General features: G+C 35.6%; 1 protein-coding gene across 1 annotated transcript in view; it reads right to left on the reverse strand.

The window, feature by feature from the left end:
* Positions 1-24413, reverse strand: part of ZNF850 (zinc finger protein 850) — a 127203-nt gene that overhangs the window by 96606 nt on the left and 6184 nt on the right. Inside the window, 1 exon segment of the mRNA XM_065899371.1 lies at positions 14489-15503. Within this exon segment, the coding sequence (XP_065755443.1) occupies positions 14489-15503 (1015 nt within the window).

A 24413-nucleotide genomic window follows, 5' to 3' on the forward strand; every position in this document is an offset into this window, starting at 1 on the left:
TAAATCTGTGAAACTTTAGATTAGGCAATGATTTAGATATGAAACTAAAAGCACAAGTAATAAAAGAAAAGATATGTGAATTGTTCTTTATCAAATTTAAAAAACAATTTTGTGCTTCAAAAGACACTGGTGAAAGAAAGTGAAAAGAGGACTTCCCTGGTGGTGCAGTGGTTAAGAATCTGCCTGTCAATGCAGGGGACATGGGTTCAATCCCTGGTCTGGGAAGATCCCACATGCCGCAGAGTAACTAAGCCCATGTGCCACAACTACTAAGCCTGTGCTCTAGAGCCTGCAAGCCATAACTACTAAGCCCATGCGCCACAACTACTGAAGCCCACGTGCCCTAGAGCCCACGTGCCACAACTACTGAGCCCACATGCTTAGAGCCCATGCTCTGCAATGAGAGAAGCCACCACAACGAGAAGCCCACGCACCACAACGAAGAGTAGCCCCCACTCACCACAACTAGAGAAAGCCCATGTGCAGCAACAAAGACCCAATGCAGCCAAAAAATTTTTTTAATTAAAAAAATAAAAATAAATCAATAAAAAATAGAAAGTGAAAAGACATCTCACGGAATGGGAAAAAATTTTGCAAGTCATATATCTGATAAGGAACTTTCATCTAGAATTATATAAAGACCTCTTACAACTTAACAGTAAAAAGACAACCCAACTTAAAAATGGACAATATATCTGAATAGACGTTTCTGCAAAGAAGATATATACAGGCCAATAAGCACATGAAAATATGCTCAACATCACTAGTCACCAGGGAACTGCAAGTCAAAACTATGAGATACCACTTCATGTATTAGGATAGTTGTAATAAAAAAGACAGATAATAACAATTGTTGACAAGGCTGTGAAGAAATCAGTACACTCATACACTCCTGGTGGAAATATAAAATGGTGCAGCCTCTTTGGAAAACAGTCTGGAAGTTCCTCGAACTGTTAAAGCCATATAAACATACAATCCAGCAATTCCACTCTTAGATATATATACCCAAGAGAAATGAACTATATGTCCACAGAAAAATTTCATGAATGTTCATAGCATTATTAATCATAACCAAAAAGTGAAAACAACCTAGATGTCCAGCAACTAACGAATGAAGGAATGAAATGTAGTATACATACAACATGATACTATTCAGCCATAAAAAGAATGAAGTACTGACACAGCTACAACATGGATGAACCTTGAAAACATGCTCTGTGAAAGAATGCAGACACAAAAGACAGCATATTATATGATTGCATTTACATTAAACATATTGAATAGGCAAATCTATAAAGACAGAAAATAGATTAGTGGTTGCCTAGTGTTGGAAGGTATGGGGGAAGCAAACCCAAGTAATTAAAGAATTGTGTTTGAAGTCTCAAAAAAATGTGGGCAAATGAATTTTGATATGCTCATACCATAGACTATTATTATAGAGTAGTCTTCCCTGACTCCCATATTTTCCTTATAATTGATATATTACTTAAACTTACGACTTGAGCTTCTTTTTTATTCACTGCCCAAACCTGAATTCTTTCAATCCATTTAAAAATAAAAGTGATAAATCTTAGTTACCCTGGTTTAGGAAATATTTCTTAGATAGGATGTAAAAAGCATGAACCATGAAAGAAAAAAATGATAAATTGATTTCATCAAAACTAAAAACGTTTTCTCTACAAAATCCAGTGTTAAGTAAATGAAAAATCAAGCTACAGATTGGCAGAAAATAGTTGCTGACCATATGTCTAATAAAGGACTTGTATCTTGAATATACAAATAATGCATGACACAATAAGAAGGCAAATAACCCAAAAGGACTGGTAAAAGATTTAACAGATACTACACCAAAAATTATATGTGAATGGCATAACAAAACAAAATAGAACAAAAACCCACATGAAGAGATGCTCAACATCACTAGTAGATTAAAACAGTGAGATGTAAATTAAAATATAAATAAAATGTAAATTAAAACGAGATGATACTACACACTCATTAAAATGGTTAAAATTTTTAACTGAAAATATTAAGTGTTGGCAAGTTTATGGAACAACTGGAACTCTCAAACATTGATGGTACATGTCAATGTTCTTATAAAGTTAAAGATATACTCAGCATATGACCCAGATATGACTTTATTTACCCGAGAGAAATGAATACCTGCTTATCCAAAGAGTTGCACTTGAATGTTCATAGTAGCTTTATTCATACTGCCAAAAAATGGAAACCACCCAATGTGCATCAATCAGTGAAGGGATAAACAAATCAGAGTATTTCCGTACAATGCTGTATTACTCAGAAAGAAAAAAAGAATTAGATAATCTACTGATACACAGAACAACATGAATGAATCTCTAAAGAATTATGTTAAATACAAGAAGTCTTACATAATACATTATGTACTGTATGATTCCATTTATATTAAATTCTAGAAAAGTTGAAATTTTTGTGGACAGAAAGTAGATTAGTGGCTACCAGAGGCCAGGGCCAGGGATTGGGGAAGGGGTTGATGACAAAAAGGCATGAAGGAACTTTTTTTTTTTTTGGCTGTGCCACACAGCATGTGGGATCTTAGTTCCCCAACCAGTGATCGAACCTGCATCCCCTGCATTGGAAGCATGGGGTCTTAACAACTAGACCACCAGGGAAGTCCCTGAAGGAACTCTTTGAAGTGAAGGGAACATTCTAAATCAGCTTGTGGTAACGATTACATGATTGTATACATTTTTCAAAAGTCATCAAATTGTACACTTAAAATTGGTGAGTTTTACTGCATGTAAATTGTACCTCAATAAAGCTGATTAAACAACGCCAATAAAAAGTAAAAATGATTCTAGAAAAATAGGAGTTACATTAGCAAAGTTTTTAAATCGTCCCAAATCCCCACATATATATAGAGCAAGCAGCCAGTAAAACCAAAAACCTATTGGCAACATTTAAGTAAAACTGGATGAAACAATTTTATGGGCTCAATTGCACCTCCCCTCAAATTCATATGTTGAAACCCTAACTCCCAGTACCTCAGAATGTGACCATATTTGAAGACAGGGGCTTTAAAGAGATGATTAAATTAAGATGATTAGTGTGGGCCCTAATCCAGTCTCTTCTTATAAAAAGAGGAAATTTGGATACTCTGAGAAACACTAGGGAAGTGCTGGCCCAGTGGAAAGGCTATGTGGGGACACAGTGAGAAGAGGTGGCCATCTGCAAGTCAAGGAAAGAGGTAGGAAAAGACTTCCTGACATCGTGATCTTGGACTAATAGCAACCAGAACTGTGAGAAAATAAATTTCTGTTGCTTAAGCCACCCAGCCTGTGGTAATTTGTTATGACAGCCCCAGCAAACTAATACAGATAACATACCCATTAATCCCCAAATAAAAGCAGATAGGGAAAAATCATAATGCAATACCTGCATGGTGAATCTGTGCATCTATGAAGAAGGAAGGCAAGCCAAGTAATTGGACATCTGAAGTAACCTGAAAGCAAGAGAACACCAGAACATACTCACTGGAAAGCAGAGTGGGCCAAGTTGAGAACAACAGCTGAAAAGGGATGCGGTTTTGCACACACCAATGGGAGAGGAGTGCAAGTTGTCCACGACGGAAGATCTGAAGGGGCTTGTGAAGCTTTGTCTGTGAGAACTTTCAAAGTAGACAGCCCAAATTTCTTTCCAGGAGAAAGTTCCTCCCTGAGGAGAAAATGCAAAGAATGGGGAATCATAATTGAGCTGGACAGGGAAAACAGAATCGAAGTCAAGGTCCAGATAAAAGTGGGAGGGAAGAAGAGAGCAATTAAGTGTCAGAAAGGCCATGTGTGTGTGTGTGTGTGTGTGTGTGTGTGTGTGTGTGTGTGTGTATTTCTTTTTCAACACTGTGTGAAGCCTACAGAAACAGCTCTGTAGGTATAAAAAATTACCCTGAATCAAACCTCCTTCTAAAGTGGTTCAGGGAAACTACTATATAAAAATAAGTAACAGAAAGGTATCAGACCAACTCCATAAAAGTTACTATTTTAAAGGAGAGAGAGAGAGAGAATAAGGAATGCAATAACATCCTTACAGACAATGAAAGCATATCAGAAAGATCAAAATTGGAACTGACTATTTCAAAATGAGCTAATACTGCATTTAGAAAATGATACAAAATATGAAAGAACAATATAAATTAGAACCAAAAAAATCAGAAATGGGGTACTAACTCAGAAAAGAATTAGAAATAAAAGTCATTTCAGAAATAAAGACTCTCCTTAAAAAGCTAAAAATAGAACTACCATATGACCCAGCAATCCCACTCCTAGGCATATACCCAGAGAAAACCATAATTTGAAGAGATACATGCACCCCAATGTTCATTGCAGCACTATTTACTATTTACAATAGCCAGGACATGGAAGCAAACTAAATGTCCATCAATAGAAGAATGGGTAAAGAAGATGTGGTACATATATACAATGGAATATTACTCAGCCATAAAAAGAACAAAATAATGCCATTTGCAGCAACATGTGGATGGACCTAGAGATTGCCATACTGAGTGAAGTAAGTCAGACAGAGAAAGACAAATATCATATAATATCACATATGTAGAATCTAAAAAAAGGGTACAAATGAACTTATTTACAAAACAGAAATAGAGTCACAGATGTATAAAGCAAAACTTATGGTTACCAGGGGATGGGGGGCAGGGAATAAACTGGGAAATTGGGATTGATATATCACACTACTATATATAAAATAGATAACTAATATGGACCTAGTGTATAGCACAGGGAACTCAATACTCTGTAATGGCCTATATGGAAAAAGAATCTAAAAAAAGAGCGGATTTATGTATATGTATAACTAATTTACTTTGCGCTACATCTGAAACTAACACAACATTGTAAATCAACTATACTCTAATAAAAATTTTTTTTAAAAAAGGAAATAAAGACTCAACCAGAAGGAATACAACAATGACTAAACCAAGAAATGCCTAAGAGAAATAGAAGGTAAAAATTAGGAAAATTTCTAAAATTGGAAAGAAATGAAGAAAGAAATTTAAAAAGACTTGAGAGACAGAGAAAAATATTGGAGACAGACAAAGAAGATCAAACATATTAACAGAAGTTCCTGAAGAAGAAAACAAAAGCAAAGGAACAGAATACTAAAAACTTAGAATAATAATAATAATACTGATATAAAAAAGATTTGCAATTGCATATTGAAAAAGTAGATGGTGTACCTGAGAATATCAATTCAGAACAACAAACTACAAGTCATATTAGTAAAATTACTTTAAGGAAAAGAAAAAAATTATTTGGGCACCTAGGGAGAAATAAATATGTGACTTTTTTTTTTTTTTGGCTGCACTGCTTGGCATGTGGAACTTCCCCAACCAGGGATCAAACCCATGCCCCCTGCATTGGAAGCATGGAGTCTTAACCACTGCACCATCAGGGAAGTCCATAAGTGACTTTTAAAAGGAAAAAAAAATGTCAGGTTATCATCAGACATTTTGAGAGTAAATACAGTATATTTAGAAATATAAAATGGATTAGCATATTTTAAATACTCAACGAAAGAAAATATGAGCCAAATATTTTATACCCAGCAAAACTAAAAAACAGTTATTAACATATGAATATGGAGAAATATTGTAGGTTAAAAGAAACTTACAAGACGTGTCAAATTAAAAAAAGCAGTAAGGTAAAACATAGTGTTTAGAGATGTACAAATAGATAAATTATAAAGAAACACAAAGAAAAAATAACACACGGAAGAAAAGTTAGGAGAGTGGTAGTGGTTACTTTTGGAGACAGGGCAAGGTAATGATTGGGACAGAACATAGGGAGGAATTTCTGACTTATCTGGTAAATTTCTATTTTTTGACCTGAGTGATGGTTACAGGGGTATTTGTCTTATAACAATTCATTTTGGTGTATTTTTGTGGTTTTTCTGTGTGTGTTTTATTTTTGCAATAAAAGAAGATTAAAAAAAACAACAACGATGAACAACAGAGTCTCAGGAATTATAACTTTTCTCCTCCTTCACAGCATGTAAACATGGAGGGGAAAAGTCAGTGCTGTTGAAAGCCACTCAAGCCTGAAAACATTTGTATTTGCTGGAAAACTGTTCCAGTTACACAGAGAATGAACAAACACTGGAATTCTAAAAGCATAAGATATCATGCCTACTAGCCCTCAAGCATATTTAGAGTCTGAGTAGACAAAGCCTGTATGGGACAGGAATTCAAGCCCTGAACATGGTTTAAGGTAATCTCCAACAGGTACCCTTATCTTCCTGGCAGAAGTAATATTAATTATTTCTTGATCTCAGGGAATCTTCACAAATAATTATTTTCAAGGTCAATGAGAAGCATGTGGTAAAAGAAACTAAGCCCTCAGTGAAACAAGATATTATGAAAGAGAACCAGCAGAAACACAAGATAGTGACAATAGGCTTTCATTTGAATCATAGATACAAGTTACCAAAGAACTTTGCTTATGTTTAAACCTCAATTTTATTTCTTTAAAATACGTGTAGGGAACTATAAAAATTACAGATTTGAAAAAGAACAAAGTAAAACTTTCATATGGGAAAAGTACAATAACCGAAATTAGATACTTATTGTACAGGTTGGGCACAAAATTGGACAAAACAGAAAAGAGAATTACTTAACTGGAAGAAAGATATAAATACACAGAATCTATCACAGAGAGACAAAATGAGGCTATATATAAAAGAGAGTTTAAAGATATGCCATATAGAGTTGGAGTTGCAACTAAACTTCAATATTAGAAGAAACAATAAATGAACAATTCCCAAAGATGATGACAGTCTCTAAACCATTGACTCAAATCCTTCAACCTAGACCCATTATGGAGAAACTGCATAAAATCAAAGACAATGAGAAAATCTTAAAACAGCAAACAAAAAAGGATAAGTTACCTTCAAATTAGCCATTAGACTGACAGCTGACTTTTCACAGTAGCAATGAAAGTTAGAAGAGTGGAATGATAGCTGAAATAAAATACTATCCACTGAAATAAAATAATAATGAGACATAGGGAAAATGATCCCCAATGGAAGTGTTGAGAAACAAGAATAAATGAAAAGCAATATAGGAATTATGGGGGCAAATGTAAATGAACATTGACTATAAAAAATTATGTCTATGAGGTTAAAAAAAGATAATAAATATGCAAGAAAACAATAATCTACATTGGTATATGGGTGGATAAATGTAGCTAAAGTACTCTAAGTATGTTCTATTGTCATGGGAGTGAATAAAGATATGAACTGTTTTAGACCTTGATAAGTTTTAGTATTCATGATATTTTCTGAAGTAACCCTTAAAGCATAGAAATAGCATGTAGAATTTCCAATAATAGAGGTAAAAACAAAATGACAATTTTTAAAATCATGAAGAAAACAAAGAGAAAAAAGAATATAGAATTGGCAAAATAAACAAAAGATTAAAGATGGTAGATTTAAAGCTAAATATATCAGTAATTACATTGAATAAATTAGATCTAATACTCTATTTAAAAGACAAAGAATGTCATATTGAATTTTAAAAATGCAACTATATTGTGTTTAGAAAACACATCTATAACTTAACGATACAAAAAATTGAAATTAAAAAAATTGAAATTTAATTAATTGAAATTAAATTATATCATACAAACAATAAGCAATTCATGTAACTATACTACTAGCAGACAACCTAAACTTTAAGCCAAGATGCATTAATAGAGATACCTGTTTGAAGATCTTGTCTGATGTAGTTATCTTGCAATAGTGTTACTTTTCTCATGCTCCCCTCCCCTTATATCGAGACCATAAATTATAATCAAATCTCAGCATATTCTGAAAGTCAAACCTAAATATCAGAAACATCGTCTAAGGATAATGTAGAGAATATATGAAGAAATACTTTCACCAGTGGACACAACAGTGATTCCAATACAATGTAAAGTGAGCCTATAACTTGGCTATTTAGAGCTCCTTGTGACCCTGGACAACAGACCAAAGGCTGGGGTGGAAGAAGAAGAAGGTGTAGGCTGGTGTTTGCCAGGCTGATTGATCCTGGCTCTCAAGGGAAAGATAGGTTTGAAATTTCCAAATGGAACATGGACAGAACACAAAGATTCCCCTGGGTCAACTCCTACTTCTAAATCATTTCCAGTAGTAAAAGTTAATAGAAAACTATAATAACCAACAAGGATTCAGATCCTTTTTTCATAAAGGTTTAGGTCACTTTACCTATAAAAACTCCCCAATCTACTAAATTAAAAGGGAGTGTGTCACAACTGTCATTTACAGAGAAGAAGACTGGAGCATCTATCTAATTTATATATACCTATATATTATGATTACATTTCTTCTTACTCGTTTTCTTCTATGTAGGTTGTTACCACTTAAGACAAAGTTTACAGAATGTCTACAAAGGATCCTGACAGATAGAGAACAGGTATAGATATTACCCAGCACATTTTCAGTTGAGTGGGGGAATGGCCATATTATTTTAAGTGAGGTTTTCATTTTCATCTGTGGGAAGAATTATGTATGATTAATGGGATGCCATCTTATAAACGCTGGCCATTCATTTGGCTGCCCAGTTCATGTGTACCCTTGCTATGATGGGAAACATCCGTCTTTAAGAAGCAGAGGCTGGGGGCTTCCCTGGTGGCTCAGTGGTTAGGAATCCACCTGCCAATGCAGGGGACACGGGTTCGAGCCCCGGTCCGGGAAGATCCCACATGCTGAGGAGCAACTAAGCCCGTGAGCCACAACTACTGAGCCTGCGCTCTAGAGCCCGCGAACCACAAGTACTGGAGCCCACCTGCCACAGCTACTGAAGCCCGCACACCTAGAGTCCGTGCTCTGCCACAAGAGAAGCCACTGCAATGAGAAGCCCGCGCACCGCAACAAAGAGTAGACGCCACTTGCCACAACTAGAGAAAGCCCACGCACAGCAACAAAGACCCAACGCAGCCAAAAATAAATAAATAAATAAATATAAAAGCAGCAGAGGTTGATCCTCGCTAATCTGAAAATGTATCTGTCTTCCCAGCAGCTAATGCACAGGGATGGAACCTAGGCTTCAACACTCAAACACACTCCTCTCCAAACAGCAAGCTGATAGAACAAAGGAACAAGGACTGTGGAAATTCCATCTGGGTGATGGGTAACCCCAGGTACACAGGTGGCAGTAGCAGGAACATCCAGAGCCCAGCACTCATGGTGTCAGTAGTGTAAGCTGGGGATTCTGTGTACAGCAGCAGCAGTGGTGATCTCACCACACAAGCTCTATGTCATCATTTGGAACATTGTTTCTGGTTCTGCATCTTTGTTCTTCAGCACATTAAGATTTTCCATGAGCAACTCAAAACCATTTGAATGAATTCTTTATCCACTCAAATTAATAAAATGTAAAACATATTGACTGTAACTAATGTGTTTTCACTAAAATTAGAAATAAAACAAAAATGGCTATAGAAAAATTTTTTGTGGGTGATAATTAGCTATAACTCTCTCATCCTGATTTCTAGACTGATTGAGAAATAAGTCATTTTTTTTGTAATGCTTTATTGAAAGAGGCAGCTTGAACCTGGAGTTAAAATGCATAACCTAATACTTCATTCAAACTCTAGATATTGGGATGTATACCAGCAGAGGAATGGGTCTGCAGAGTCAGCATAGAGAATCATAGCCTGCCCCAGGAAACATGAGAAATTCAGGGTCAAATAAAGGGAGGTAATTTATGTGTTTTAATACATTTCACCAAGGTAATAAATCATTTCTCTTATGACACACAAACAAGAGTAGGGATGAAAACAGGAAGCAGAAATTATCCTCAAAATCCAACTCTTCAGTCTGTAAAAATGGGGAAAATCTGTTTAAAAAGAAGTCCTGCTCAAAATCCACTGTCATCAGGTCTACAACATGAAATAAGACAAGAAAATAGGTGTAATACTGTGAGATGGGTATATCTTTTATCTGCACATTACAAAAGATCAAAAGAATCTATCTCTTTATAATCAATACCCTAATAAAATATGTTAAACTTTCAATTATTACTAGCATATCTTAAGGACTATATATATTATATTTTATATACATTATAAAGATATTAGAGAGTAAGGAGGATGAAGAGCTCTCAAAGAAATTTCAAGACATACATATATATTAATGAATATCCAGTCAGTGTCAATGATGCATTCATTTGGGATACCCTATATTTAAACTTAATAATTCAAAATATAATCCCAATGAGGATTTTTACTGGAACTGGATTAAAAAAATTTTTAATTCTAATGAAGAAACATTTGTCTTTACTTTCAAATAAAAACTATGCAATTATATGTATTTTTATTTACAAGTAATAAGTTACTGAAAAGTATAAATCAAAGATTGCTGGCAAATAGGTCTGAGGATATGAGCACTTAATATATGATAGATAGTGTTTTAATTCAGTAGAAGATGAATAGTTCAATACTTTAATAATTGTTTCTGGCATAATTGGCTTTATTTCTGGATGAGAACAAGCCAACATACTATATCACACCATATATAATAATCAATCCAGATGGATTAAGTGTTAAATCTGTGTGTGTACACACCCACATAAACACATATATGAAAACCTGTACTTTTTTCCTTTATCCTCTTGTCCTCTGAAATTTTCTAAGAAACATGGAAAACATTGGAAATGTTTTGGGAAACCTATTTTATAGAAATAAAATAAATAGACAAGAATATAATATATGAATGTTTATTGCAGCACTAATTTTAAACGGCAAAGGAGATAATATGAAATATCACAACTGGGGAAATACTGTAGTTGAGTAGGTATTGGTATAAGCATACTGTGGAATATACTGTAAGCATTAAAACAACTAAGTTCAATCATCATTTACTGATTTGAAAGAAAATCCAAAATGTACTGTTGAATGTGAAAAAGCAAATTACAGAGAAATGTATAAGGTATCATCCATTTGGGGGGGGTAAAAAATACTAAAATCATTTATTTGTGTTACTGTTTAAGCTTGAAGAAGTATATGGGGGAGATACACGAGGTTTAGACCTTACTCAGAAGGAAATAGACAAAAGGGAAGGGAGTGCGGAATGGAGAGGAGCAGAGATACTGTTTTTTTCTTTTTACTGGCATTGGTTCAAATGCAAATGCATTACTTCTGTAATTTTAGATGAGGAACTCAATACATGACTTTAAAATGACAAAAGAATATAAAACTTCACTTAGTTCTCATTTTAGTGTAATGCAGAATATTAGAATAAAACAGCCTCTTTACTAATTCTACCATCTGCAGATATGTTGCTCACTCTACTTATCTCAAATTGATTATTAAATATTTTACTTCTTCATGCCTCGTAAAAAATAAAGTAGCTCAATGTTCTGTTTTGTTTTTTAGTCCTCTAATATGGGATCTAAGAAAAAAAGAGAGTGGGGCATAGAAGGACAGATCTATAGTAACTTTGGATATATGGATTTTCCTTCCACAGAATGGTACCATTCAATGTAGGAAGCTGCTAGCTGAGCATGGAAATTGAGGCACAGTAAAGGCCCATCTCAAACACTAACCTAAACCTAAACAAAGCTAAGCGGTGGGACTTTTTTTTTTAACTTCAGGATTTCTTAAGAAACTTTAGTAGGCTTCCACACTATAATGGCAGAGGTGAGTAGTTGCAACAGAAATAGTATGACATACAGAGGGTAAAATATTTATTTTCCGGCCCTTTACAGAAAGTTTGCTGACCCTTGGTCTAAAACAGAATGCATAATTCCAGTGACATATTTGCTGCTAGAGTGATGGTCTGGCTATTTATTTTTCTCAATAGGTTAACTCTTTATCCTTATTTTCAGCTGCATGTGTATACAGTTATATAGCTCAAGAATGGGATTACAACATATAAAATATACCCTAGTTTTTAAATGACATGATGCTGAGAATAAAAACCTGCATGTAGAAAATATGGGACTGGATCAAGTCCTTAAAAAAAAACTGTATTTGGAGCTTAGCTACTTTATCTCTGAAAATACTTTTCACATCTAAGAAATTCCAGATAAATTATCTTGTATTTCACTATTCCCCTGCCACCCTTAATTCTCCTTGGGGCTAAGGGATTTGCACTATTAAAAGCTCCTCCTGTGAGCCTTTTGCACACTCACTGCTCTAGTGTCCAGAACAAAAGTAAGCTATGGGTCACTTGCTACTTGCAGCGTCAATGTATCTTTGGTCCATACCATGTTTAAAAAAAAAAGAAACAAAACCCTAGCTGCCATTTAAAAAATCAAGGGCTATCACACACTGAAAAAAATGTAGATTTCTGGATTTTCCCAAAGTCAGAAGAGCTGGCAAAACAAGGCCTGCATTTTCTCATAGCACTCATTAGCTGGAACTGGGCACTGGGGATCCTCTTCAGTTACTGTCCCAATGCAGGTTCATTTCTGTTCATTTAATAGATACCTAGAGTTTGCTATTTTCTTTAGTATGCTTGTATATATCTTCATGGATGACCCTGAAAAATAGCTTCCTGTTTGTGTTCTCCTAATCCTTAACTAACATCAGGCTTATGTTAGAGTATGTTATGAGATGTCTACTTCTATATAACAAAAAGTTCCTTGAATACTTGATAAAGTCTTTCCTGTTCTCAGCACAAGAAAAAACATTCTGTAAGTATGCATGGTGGCGGATGTTAACTAGACTTATTACGCCGGTCATTTTCCAATGTATACAAACATCAGATTATTATGTTGTGCACCTGAGACTAATATAATGTTGGTATCAATTATACCCCAATTTTTTAAAAAGAGTTCTGCCTGAAAAGAAATTGGGTTTGATGCTTCATTAGTAATAGCTACTATATCTCACGCTAAATTTCCCCTTTTACCCCTGTTTATGAGTCTCTCAAGAGTTTAATTCTCTTTGAGTCAATACTGTAATTTTTATTTTCCTAAAAAATAATTTTGTTTAGGTTTTCAAATGTATTGGAAGTACTGTATTCAGTATAACATTAAAAATCAGTCACTATAAGGTTTCTCTTTATGTACATATGCGTGTTCATTTTCAAACATAATGCTGTTTGTCTTTTCATACTTTTTCATCAGTGTCACCAATGTCTTGTCTATATTATCATCTGTCTTTATATTAGGTATTATATGATGTAGTGAAAAGGATACCAGTCTGAATACAGCCTTTCCTACTCATTACACACATTACTTTCCCCACCAACACCCAGGATTACTTCATGTTCCATAGGAAGTAAGTGATAATGGAAAATTTCTTAATTCATTACCTTCAATGGGTCTTTCTTCAATTATCTATCCTGTCTGATGTTGAGTAAGGTCTGTAGAAACAGTTGCTTTTCAACAAATAATACTAATAATGACAACGATGAATACAATTAACAATGACCAACATTCTGTGGGTATCTATTTATTATATGACAGGCACAATTCTAAGCACTTGGTGTCTCTTTATTTGATCCTCACACAAAATTATGAGGTAGGTATTATAATGATCCCCATTTTATAATTTCTACCAAAACATATATGTATAAAAACATAGAAAAATGCTCAGGAAGGATAAATACTAAACAAGGAGGGATATGGGTACAAGGATAGTGGTCAAAGGCCTTACTTGTAATGTTTAAACCTATTATAAGGAAAATATATATTGAGGCTTTATTTCTGCAATTAAAATAAAAGACATGACACAAAGATATACCTAGGGAGAATGCCCATCAGGGCACTGTGTATAATGGCAAAAACACTGGAGGAAACTACAATGTCTATCAATAGGGATTTGATGAAATGATATTACAGCAACACAAGGAAAACACCATGAAGATAGTAAAGGATCTCTATTTACTGAGTGGTAAGTCATTACATGAACGTTTCTACAACAAGAAAATCTAAATTTTGTAAAGAGCAAAAGGAATAAGCTATCTTCAAAAATAAAGAGGTCACTGCTCTTGGGTATTAAAGCTATCTTAAAAATAAAGATATTTTATAAACCATGATATACGCAGATGGACTTTACAGTTATATAAATTTAAATGGATTAAAAGATTAAGAATATTACAACTATAGAAAAATTGGGGGGAAAATAAAATGAAAGTCACAGGATTACACTTCAGCATGTATTCTCTGATGTTTAAGATAAGGTTAGAAAGGTGCCAGAAGTGCTGTTGTCATTTTGAGTATTTACTAGACTGAATTACCTGATGGCAAGGGAAATAGGGGCTTTTATTAAATGGCTTCCAAAATGTATTCTACTCATAGGGTGTTTCTCCTACATGATTTTTCTTGGGCTGAACGAGCTGTAGTCAGCAAATAAGATGTTTCTACCTTATTCTATTTAGAGGGATTAATATAGAGATAAATTCTCTTTTGTTAAATAGTTGATGTTAATAGTTTTGAGCTGTAAATAAAAGCATTTGCACACATTTCATATATTCTATGTTTTATCACCAGTACAAATTTTGATGTTGAATCAGCTGTGAGTCATAATTAAAGGTCTTCCCACATTCCCTATATTCATAGGGTTTCTCACTAGTATGAATTCTATGGTGACTAATAAGTTGTGAACTCTGAGAATAGGCTTTCCCACATATCTTACATTCATAGGGCTTCTCACCAGTATGAATTCTCTGATGTCGAGTAAGGTCTGAACCAGAGCGAAAAGCCTTTTCACATTCCTTACATTCATAGGGTTTCTCACCTGTGTGGATTCTCTGATGTTTAATAAGTTGTGAGCTCTGACTAAAGGCATTGCCACATTCCTTACACTCATAGGGTTTCTCCCCTGTATGAATTCTCTGATGTTGAGTAAAGTTTGAGCCACTACTAAAGGCCTTCCCACATTCTTTACATTCATAGGGCTTTTCACCAGTGTGAATTCTCTGATGCCGAGTGAAGTTGGAGCCACTACTAAAGGCCTTTCCACATTCCTTACATTCATAGGGTTTCTCACCAGTGTGAATTCGGTGATGTCGAGTAAGGTCTGAGCCACAAATAAAGGTTTTTCCACATTCCTTACATTCAAAGGGTTTCTTGCCAGTATGAATTTTCTGATGATGACTGAGTCTTGAGGGATGTCTAAAGGCCTTTCCACATTCCTTACATTCATGGGGTTTCTCAACAGTATGAATCATCTGATGGGTGGTGAGCTGTGAGTCATGTCTAAAGGTTTTCCTATATCCCTTGGCCGCACAGTATTTCTCTTTATTACGAATGATTCGCTGTAATGTAAAGGATGGATGTTGACTAAAAGTGGGCATGCCTTCATGGGTGAATATCAGTTGACTGAAATGTCCCTCCTGAGAGCCATGTTGTTTCTCAAACTGGCCATTACATTCCCAATCATCTCTGAAACTAGAGCACTGAAGGTCATGTCTTGTAAGTCTTTCCATTATCTCCCACTGGGCTGACTCTATTTCATAAATTTCCTTCTTCAGAAATAATTTCTTGGTCTCACATCTTGACTCCAGGACTGAAAGAAAATATGAAAGCAATCACTCACATTTTTCTTGTTTGGGAGAAATAAAACTTCAATTAAAGTGGGAGCATTAAACTGAAAATTTTAAAAATGGACAAGAAAAGAAGAGTGAAGAGAGATGACATAGTAAGGTGAGGACAGTAAGTAAGCCACTGGTTTCTAAACGCTGCTATATCAGAATTACTTATGGGAGCTTGCTCAATATACAGATGCCTTAGACTCCCTTGTTATAGGATGGCTCTAATCACACATACACACACACAAAATCTCACATCATATGCAAACACACATATAAAAGCGGCGCACAGCATGAACTGTAAAATAAGGGGAATGATCATAGCACTTAATAGGGTGGTTGTCAGGATTAAATGAATATGTCTAAGGAAGAATGTTCAGGGGTTGGCAAACTATGTACTGCAGCCCTGCAGTAATTTTTATAAGTAAAGTTTTATTGGAACACAGCCACATTTATTCCCTTATGTATTGTCTATGGCTGTTTTTGAGCTACAGTTGCAACAGAGACCACATTGACTGCAAGCCTAAAATACTTACTATCTGGCCTGTTGAAAAGTTTGCCAGGCCCTGGTTAGATCTGTATTGTCCATTACAGTAGCTACTAGCATATATGTCTATTTGAATTTAACATAATTAAGATTAAATAAAAATTCAAATTCAGTTCCTCAGTGACAATATCCGCATTTCTAGTGTTAGAAATAGCCATATATGGCTAGTGTCTACCATACTGGAAATCACAAATATCAGACATTTCCATCATTGCTGAAAATTCTAGATTAAGTAACTAGAGGCTTACGTTCTCTTCAACCAATGACAGGGAAATAGAAGGTGGCAATGCAGATGGGAGAGTACCTTAAGAAAAGTCAGGTGCTGAAAGAACCTAGCATGAGTGTTATATAGGGAGGATTTTCTGTGGCTCGATATGGGATATGCTTGGGGTTTGATGAAAATACTATGCCTTGGAATTCTGTAATTCTGAACTTACGAAAAAAATGGAGAGTACTTAACAAGTGCACAAGCACTGTAGTAGTGATGACCAACCGACAGGAAGGGCTTTGTAGGTTCAAAGAGAAGTGAAAAGAATATAATGGGAGGCAGTGTATTGCTATTGAAAGATCAGAGGTACAAGATTCAGTTGTATGAGTTTTGAACTCAAACTCAGTTAATTACAAGCTTTGATTCCTTGGGCAAATTAGTTCATCTTTCTGAGCCTCCAACTGTCTGTCTATATGACAGGAATGATAACTAACTCTTATAATCATTGTGAGGACTGGGAATACTACATGAAAAAATACTTGGTATTAAATAATTATTTAGTATTTGGGAGATAATATTATGGAAGAATTTCCATATAAAAATACGGATGTTAGGCAAGTGAAGTGTTTTGAGGACCACACTATGGACCCAGAGGAAAAACCTCAAGCCAAAAAAGTGAAGATCATTCTAGTATCATCTTATTCATCTTACTCTCATATAATTATTTAACAAATACTGTTTAATATTGTTCCTAAATATATCCTGACACTCTTCCCTTTATATTCAATATAATACCTAATATGAAATATCTCTCCCTTGGAATACTGGAATAGCCTCCAACCTAGTTTCTCCACTTGAGGTTTGTAGTCTTGAATCCATGTCACTAGAATGGCATTAGCCTGCCAATGCTCTGCTTAAAATCCGTTGGTGGTTTCCTTTTATTACTCTTACAATAAAAGCCAAACTCCTGAATGTGGTCTACAAAACTCTGAATGATCTTGTTCCTGCCTGCCTTTCAACCAAATCTCACACTATGCTCCATTTTGGTTTCTAAGCTCCATCCACGTTGGTCCTATTTTATAGTTCTTCAAATGCTCCTAATTATTAGTCCCTGTTTAGATCTTTCTAGGTACTTTTCCTTTAGTATGGAAGGTATTTTCTTTTACTCTTGGCCTTGGTAACTATTACTCATTTTCCAAATCTCTACATAAAGATCATACTTTTTGAGGTCGTCTCTGATCCTATGACCAAATTACACCCTCCTTGTAATTATATTTTTAGCACTCTGTTCTCTTCCTTAACAGGATTTTCATAATTTATAATTACATACTTATTTAGGTTCATTTACTATCTTTTCCTTCAATAGGTCTTAAGTTCTGTGAAGGCAAGGAAAATGTCTATTGTCTTCATCAATGTGTATCCAACTCTGAGCATGGTACATGGTACATATTGGAAGATCAAGTATTTACTGACTGACTCGATAAGAAAGTATTTAAATATATACTCCTTAATGAAAAACGTCTAAAAATTTCCTCCAGGGACTTCCCTGGTGGCGCAATGGTTAAGAATCCACCTGCCAATGCAGGGGACACAGGTTCAATCCCTGGTCCGGGAAGATCCCACATGCCACAGAGCAACTAAGCCCATGTGCCACAACTACTGAGCCTGTGCTCTAGAGCCCGTTGAGCCACAACTACTGAGCTCAGGCACCACAACTACTGAAGCCCACACATCTAGACCCTGTGCTCTGCAACAACAGAAGCCACTGCAATGAGAAGCCCACACACCACAACGAAGAGCAGCCCCCGCTCGCTGCAACTAGAGAAAGACTGCACACACCAACAAAGACCCAACGTGGTCCAAAAATTAACTGATTAAAAATAAAAAGGACACACTTTTTGCAAATATGGCACATTGAATATATGCATTTATTACTGCTCTTTCATGAGGTGCCACTAAAGATAGTAATGAGATTCAACAAAAGAAGAAACTCCATAAGGACAATGAGAGTGGGGAAAAAAGCACCGACAAAAATTTGGAAACTAGAGAATAGATGGAATAGTAATAAATGATGTATTAACCTTGAGCCTTGAAACCTAAGTCACAGATTAGTCTTACTGTAGAATACCAGATATTTTCAAGAATGCAAACACCAGGTACCCTTGAAACTAGGGTGCATAAGGGTTGCAAAAAGGATAATTACTTGAAAATCTGTAAGAAATAGACAGACTTCACATTCTCAAACCTATTCCATATAGCAGGCTGATTCCACAGTCCACTATACCCAGTAAACTCTCAAGAATCGGGCAGCCACGCTTATTTTATTAATTCCAGAAAGAAAGTAGAGGATCCCATTCTGGAGAAAATCAGTCCAAGAGAAAAGACCTGATAGGTGGTGTCAGCCAATGAACTGTTCTAGGCAGATCACTCTACAGTAACTACCACCAATAAATCTACAAATCCTGTCACAAGCAAGCTCAAATCAGCTTTTTAATGCCACAGTTTTATATGAGCAAATAGCTTTGAGTCACTAGCTATTTCAGGAAAACATTAAATATAAGAGCTTAAGGAACTTCCCTGGTGGCGCAGTGGTTAAGAATCTGCCTGCCAATGCAGGGGACACAGGTTCGTGCCCTGGTCCGGAAAGATCCCACATGCCACAGAGCAACTAAGCCCATGTGCCACAACTACTGAGCCTGCGCTCTAGAGCCCGTGAGCCACACTACTGAGCCTGCATGCCACAACTACTGGAGCCCGTGTGCCTAGAGCCCGTGCTCGGCAACAAGAGAAGCCACCGCAATGAGAAGCCTGTGCACCACAACGAAGAGTAGCCCCCACTCGCCGCAACTAGAAGAAGTCAGTGTGTAGCAACGAAGACCCAACACAGCCAAAAATAAATAAATTAATTAAAAACAAAAACAAAAAATAAGAGCTTAAAATACACAAACAGAAACAGGAGAGACAATGGAGGGAAAAAAACCAAAATTCAAAAGAAGAATGTTTCTAAAAAAAAAAAGGAAAGAAAATGCTTCTAAAAACAATGTTATATAGCAATTCCATAGAGAATGATGTCAGAAAAAGAAATACTGAAAGTGTTTTTTTAAATAAAAATACAAAGATGAGAACTTAATAAAACCTCACAGAAAGTACAACATAAAAAGAGAGATGGAGGGCTTCCCTGATGGCGCAGTGGTTGAGAGTCCGCCTGCTGATTCAGGGGACACAGGTTTGGGCCCCGGTCCGGCAAGATCCCACGTGCCGCGGAGCGGCTGGACCCGTGAGCCATGGCCGCTGAGCCTGTGCGTCCGGAGCCTGTGCTCTGCAACGGGAGAGGCCACAACAGTGAGAGGCCGGCGGACCGCAAAAAAAAAAAAAAAAAAAGAGAGAGAGAGAGAGAGAGAGATGGAAACTAGAAAAAAGAAAAAAGAGCAAACTACTATATATAAAATAGATAAACAACAATAGATAAATAAGGTCCTACTGTATAACACAGAGAACTATATGAAAAAATAATATGTATATATACATGTATAACTGAATCACTTCACTATACACCAGAAACTAACACAACATTGTAAATCAACTATACTTCAATTTATAAAAAAGAAAAAGAAATTCTAGAGGTAGCACAAAAAATTTAAGATCTGAATTACGAGTGTTCAATCATTCAAAAAATTTAATTAGCTCTTACTATGTGTCAGACATGGTGCCAAGCACTGGACATAAAAAATGATCAATAAACATTGAAACATAGAGAACAGAGAAAAAGAGAAAACAATACGGAACAAATGATCAACAAAATTACAGAAGAAAATTTCAGAGATTTTTAGTTTCTGGAATAAGTGAGTGCCCTGGTACATGAAAGAATAAAATCAACATCATGATACCTCAACATGAAATATTAGAACATCATAAATAAATAACAAATGCTAAAAGCTTCCAAAGAGATTAAACAGGTCACTTAAAAGAATTAAGAACCTGAATGGGTTTTAGACTTCTCTACAACACTAGATAACAGAAGATTTTAGAAATCCTTGGAGCAATGCCTTTAAAAAGTTGAAGTAAGTTTTTCCACCTAAAATGACATCTCCAGTCAAATTATCAATCAAATTAGGAGAGTGAAATGAAAACATTTTTATTCATGAAAGGATTCACAAAATATACTTTCTATTTACTTCTTTTGCATCCTTCCCTTGGTTGCTTTTGAAAGATGTGCTTCAGAATAATAAGGAAACAAATCAAGAAAGAGGAAGGCAAGAGATCCAACAGTCTAGGTATACAAAAGTATCCAAGGCATGCAAATACAGAAGAGAATCAAAACAAATTCAAAGGGGAGGAGTTAAGGGAATCAAAGGGATGATCCTAAGGGAATCCACCGGATGATAATAAAGGAAAATTCTAAAATAAAGCTATGTTACAATCACACCTGGGGAGGAAGAACAGAGGGTTAGAGGAGGGATATCTCAGTTAAAAAACAAACCACAGAACAGGAGAAAATATTTGCAAATGAAGCAACTGACAAGGGATTAATCTCCAAAATATACAAACAGCTCATACAGCTCAATATCAAAAAAACAAACAACCCAATTAAAAACTGGGTACAAGATCTAAATAGACATTTCTCCAAAGAAGACATACAGATGGGCAAAAAACAAATGAAAAGATGCTCAATATCACTAAGAGAAATGCAAATCAAAACTATAATGAGGTATCACCTCACACTGGTCACAATGGCCATCATCAAAAAATCTACAAACGGTAAATGCTGGAGAGGGTGTGGAGAAAAAGGAACACCCCTACACTGTTGGTGGGGATGTAAATTGGTACAGCCACTATGGAGAACAGTATGGAGGTCCCTTAAAAAACTAAAAATAGAGCTGCCATATGACCCAGCAATCCCACTCCTGGGCATATATCTGGAGAAAACCATAATTCAAAAGGATGCATGCACCCAATGTTCATTGCAGCACTATGTACAATAGCCAGGACATGGTAGCAACTTAAATATCCATCGACAGGAATGGATAAAGGAGATGTGGTACATATATACAATGGAATATTACTCAGCCATAAAAAGAAACAAAGTAATGCCATTTGCAGTGACATGGATGGACCTAGAGATTGTCATATAAAGTAAGTCAGAAAGAGAAAGATAAATATCATATAGTGTCACTTATATGTGGAATCTAGAAAAATGGTACAGATGGACTTATTTGCAAAGCACAGTTATTTCTTGGCTCTCTTTTGTTCCATTGATCTATGTGTTTGTTTTTATGCCAATACCATACTATTTTTACTACAGCTTTGTAATCTAGTTTGAAATCAAGAGGCATGATGCCTCCAGCTTTATTCTTCTTTCTCAAGATTACTTTGACAATTTAGGGTCTTTTGTAGGTTTCATACAAATTTTAGAATTGTTTGTTCTATTTCTCTGAAAGATGCCTTGGAATTTTGATAGGGAGTGCACTGAATCTGTAGACTACTTTGGGTTGTATGAACATTTTAACAATATTAATTCTTCCAATCCATGAAAATGGAGTAGCCTTCCATTTATTTGTGAATTCTTCAATTTCTTTCATCAGTGTCTTATAGTGTTCAATGTACAGGTCTTTTCACCTCCTTAGTTAAATTTATTTCTAGGTATTTTATTCTTTTTTTTTGATACACTTGTAAATGAGATTTTTTTCTTAATTTCTCTGAGTGTTCATTACTAGTGTATAGACATGCAACTGATTTTTGTATGTGGATTTTGTATCCTGCAACTTTACTGAATTCATTTATTAATTCTAACAGTTTTTCTAAAAACAGAATTACCATATGATCCAGCAATCCCACTCCTGGGCATTTGGATTAGACAAAACTCTAATCCAAAATGATACATGCACCCCTATGTTCACAGCAGCACTATTCACAACAGCCAAGACATGGAAACAATCTAAGTTTCCATTGACAGAGGAATGGATAAAGACGATGTGGTAAATATATACAATGGGATACTACTCAGCCATAAAAAAGAATGAAATAATGCCATTTGCAGCAACATAGGTGAAACTAGAGATTATCATACTAAGTGAAATCAAAAAAGGAAAGACAAATACCACATGATATCACTTATATGTGGAATCTAAAATATGACACAAATGAACCTATCTATGAAACAGAAACACACTCACGGACATAGAGAACAGACTTGTGGTTGCCAAGGAGGAGGGGATTTGGGAAGGGATGGAGTGGGAGGTTGGGGTTAGCAGATGTAAGCTATTATATATGGAATGGATAAACAACAAGGTCCTGCTGTATAGCACAGAGAACTATATTCAGTATCCTATGACAAACCATAATGGAAAAGAATAGTAAAATAATGGACCTCCCTGGTTGCGCAGTGGTTAAGAATCTACCTGTCAATGCAGGGGACACAGGTTCAAGCCCTCGTCCAGGAAGATCCCATGTACCACGGAGCAACTAAGCCCATGTACCACAACTACTGAGCCTGTGCTCTAGAGCCCGTGAGCCACAACTGCTGAGCCCGCGTGCCACAACTACGGAAGCCCACGTGCCTAGAGCCTGTGCTCCACAACGAGAAGCCACTGCAATGAGAAGCCTGCACACCACAACGAAGAGTAACCCTCACTTGGCGCAACTATAGAAAGCCCGCGCACAGCAATGAAGACCCAACGTAGCCAAACAAAATAAATAAATAAAATATTTTAAAAAAGAAAACATTAAGAAGAAATAGTGCTTTTAAAAATGTATATATGTATAACTGAACCACTTTGCTGTACAGCAGAAATTAACTCCACATTGTAAATCAACTATACTTCAATAAAATTAAATAAATAATTCTATCTTTTTTTAGTGGAGGCTTTGGGATTTTCTATATATAATATCATGTTATCTGCAAATAGTGACAGTTTTACTTCTTCCTTTCTGATTTGGATGACTTATATTTCTTTTTCTTCCGTAGTTGCTCTGGCTTAGACTTCCGGTACTATGTTGAATAAAAGTGGTGAGAGTGGGGATCCGTGTCTCATTCCTGATCTTAAAGGAAAAACTTTCAATTTTTTACCACTGAGTATGATGCTAGCTGTGGGCTTGTCACAAGTGGACTTTAGTATGTTGAGATATGTTCCCCCTTTGTTCAGAGTTTTTATCATGAATGGATGTTGACAAAAAAACAACATAAATGAAATTTTACTTAATGTAATTTTATAATTTATATGGAAGACCAAAAAGACAAGTATAACCAAATACTTCTGAAGAAAAAGGTGGAGGGACCTGTCCCATCAGAGATCAGGACTCTTGATAAAAGCAAGAGTAATTAGGACAGGTACAGATAAAAAGGCCAATGGAATAAGACTGACCTATGTATACATGGAATTTTAATATGTGACTGTGGATCAGTGGAAAACAAATGGACTCTTCATTCAGTGGGGCAAAAATAATTTGTTTTCTCTACGGGGAAAAAATTATAACTGATCTCATACCATTTGTGAAAATCAACTCCAGGTACCTTAACAGGGCTTTAATAACAAAGTAAAAACATAAACATTCTTGGAAGAAAAAACAGGAGAAAATGGGGCTAGGAAAAGGTTTCTTATGACCCCAAAAGTGTGAAGCCTGTGAAGGAAAACAAGCAGAATTTTTTAATAAACTTATATAATTATAATTATGTATAATTATATAAAATTATATAATTATATATAATTTAACTATTAAATATATAATGTAACCATAATAACACAAAGGATTACTGTTCATCAAAAGATGTCATAAAGAAAATGAATAAATAAGCTACAATAGGAAAAGATGTCTATAAAACATGCTACTGACGAAAAATTAGTACCTAGAAAATATATAAGGAATTCCTATAAATTTTAGGAAAAAGACAAATAGTCTAATAAAAAAATGATCAAAATGGCATTATAGGGACTTCTGTAGTGGTCCAATCGTAGAGAATCCATCTTACAGTGCGGGGGATGTGGGTTCGACCCCTGGTTGGGGAACTGGGACCCCACATGCCACGGGGCAGCTGGGCCCGCACGCCACAACTGCTGAGCTCGTGCACCACAACTGATGAGCTCGCGTGCCACAACTGCAGAGCCCATGTGCCCTGGAGCCTGCATGCCACAACTA

This window comes from Phocoena phocoena, chromosome 20, assembly GCF_963924675.1.
Source record: "Phocoena phocoena chromosome 20, mPhoPho1.1, whole genome shotgun sequence".
NCBI classification, from domain to species: domain Eukaryota; kingdom Metazoa; phylum Chordata; class Mammalia; order Artiodactyla; family Phocoenidae; genus Phocoena; species Phocoena phocoena.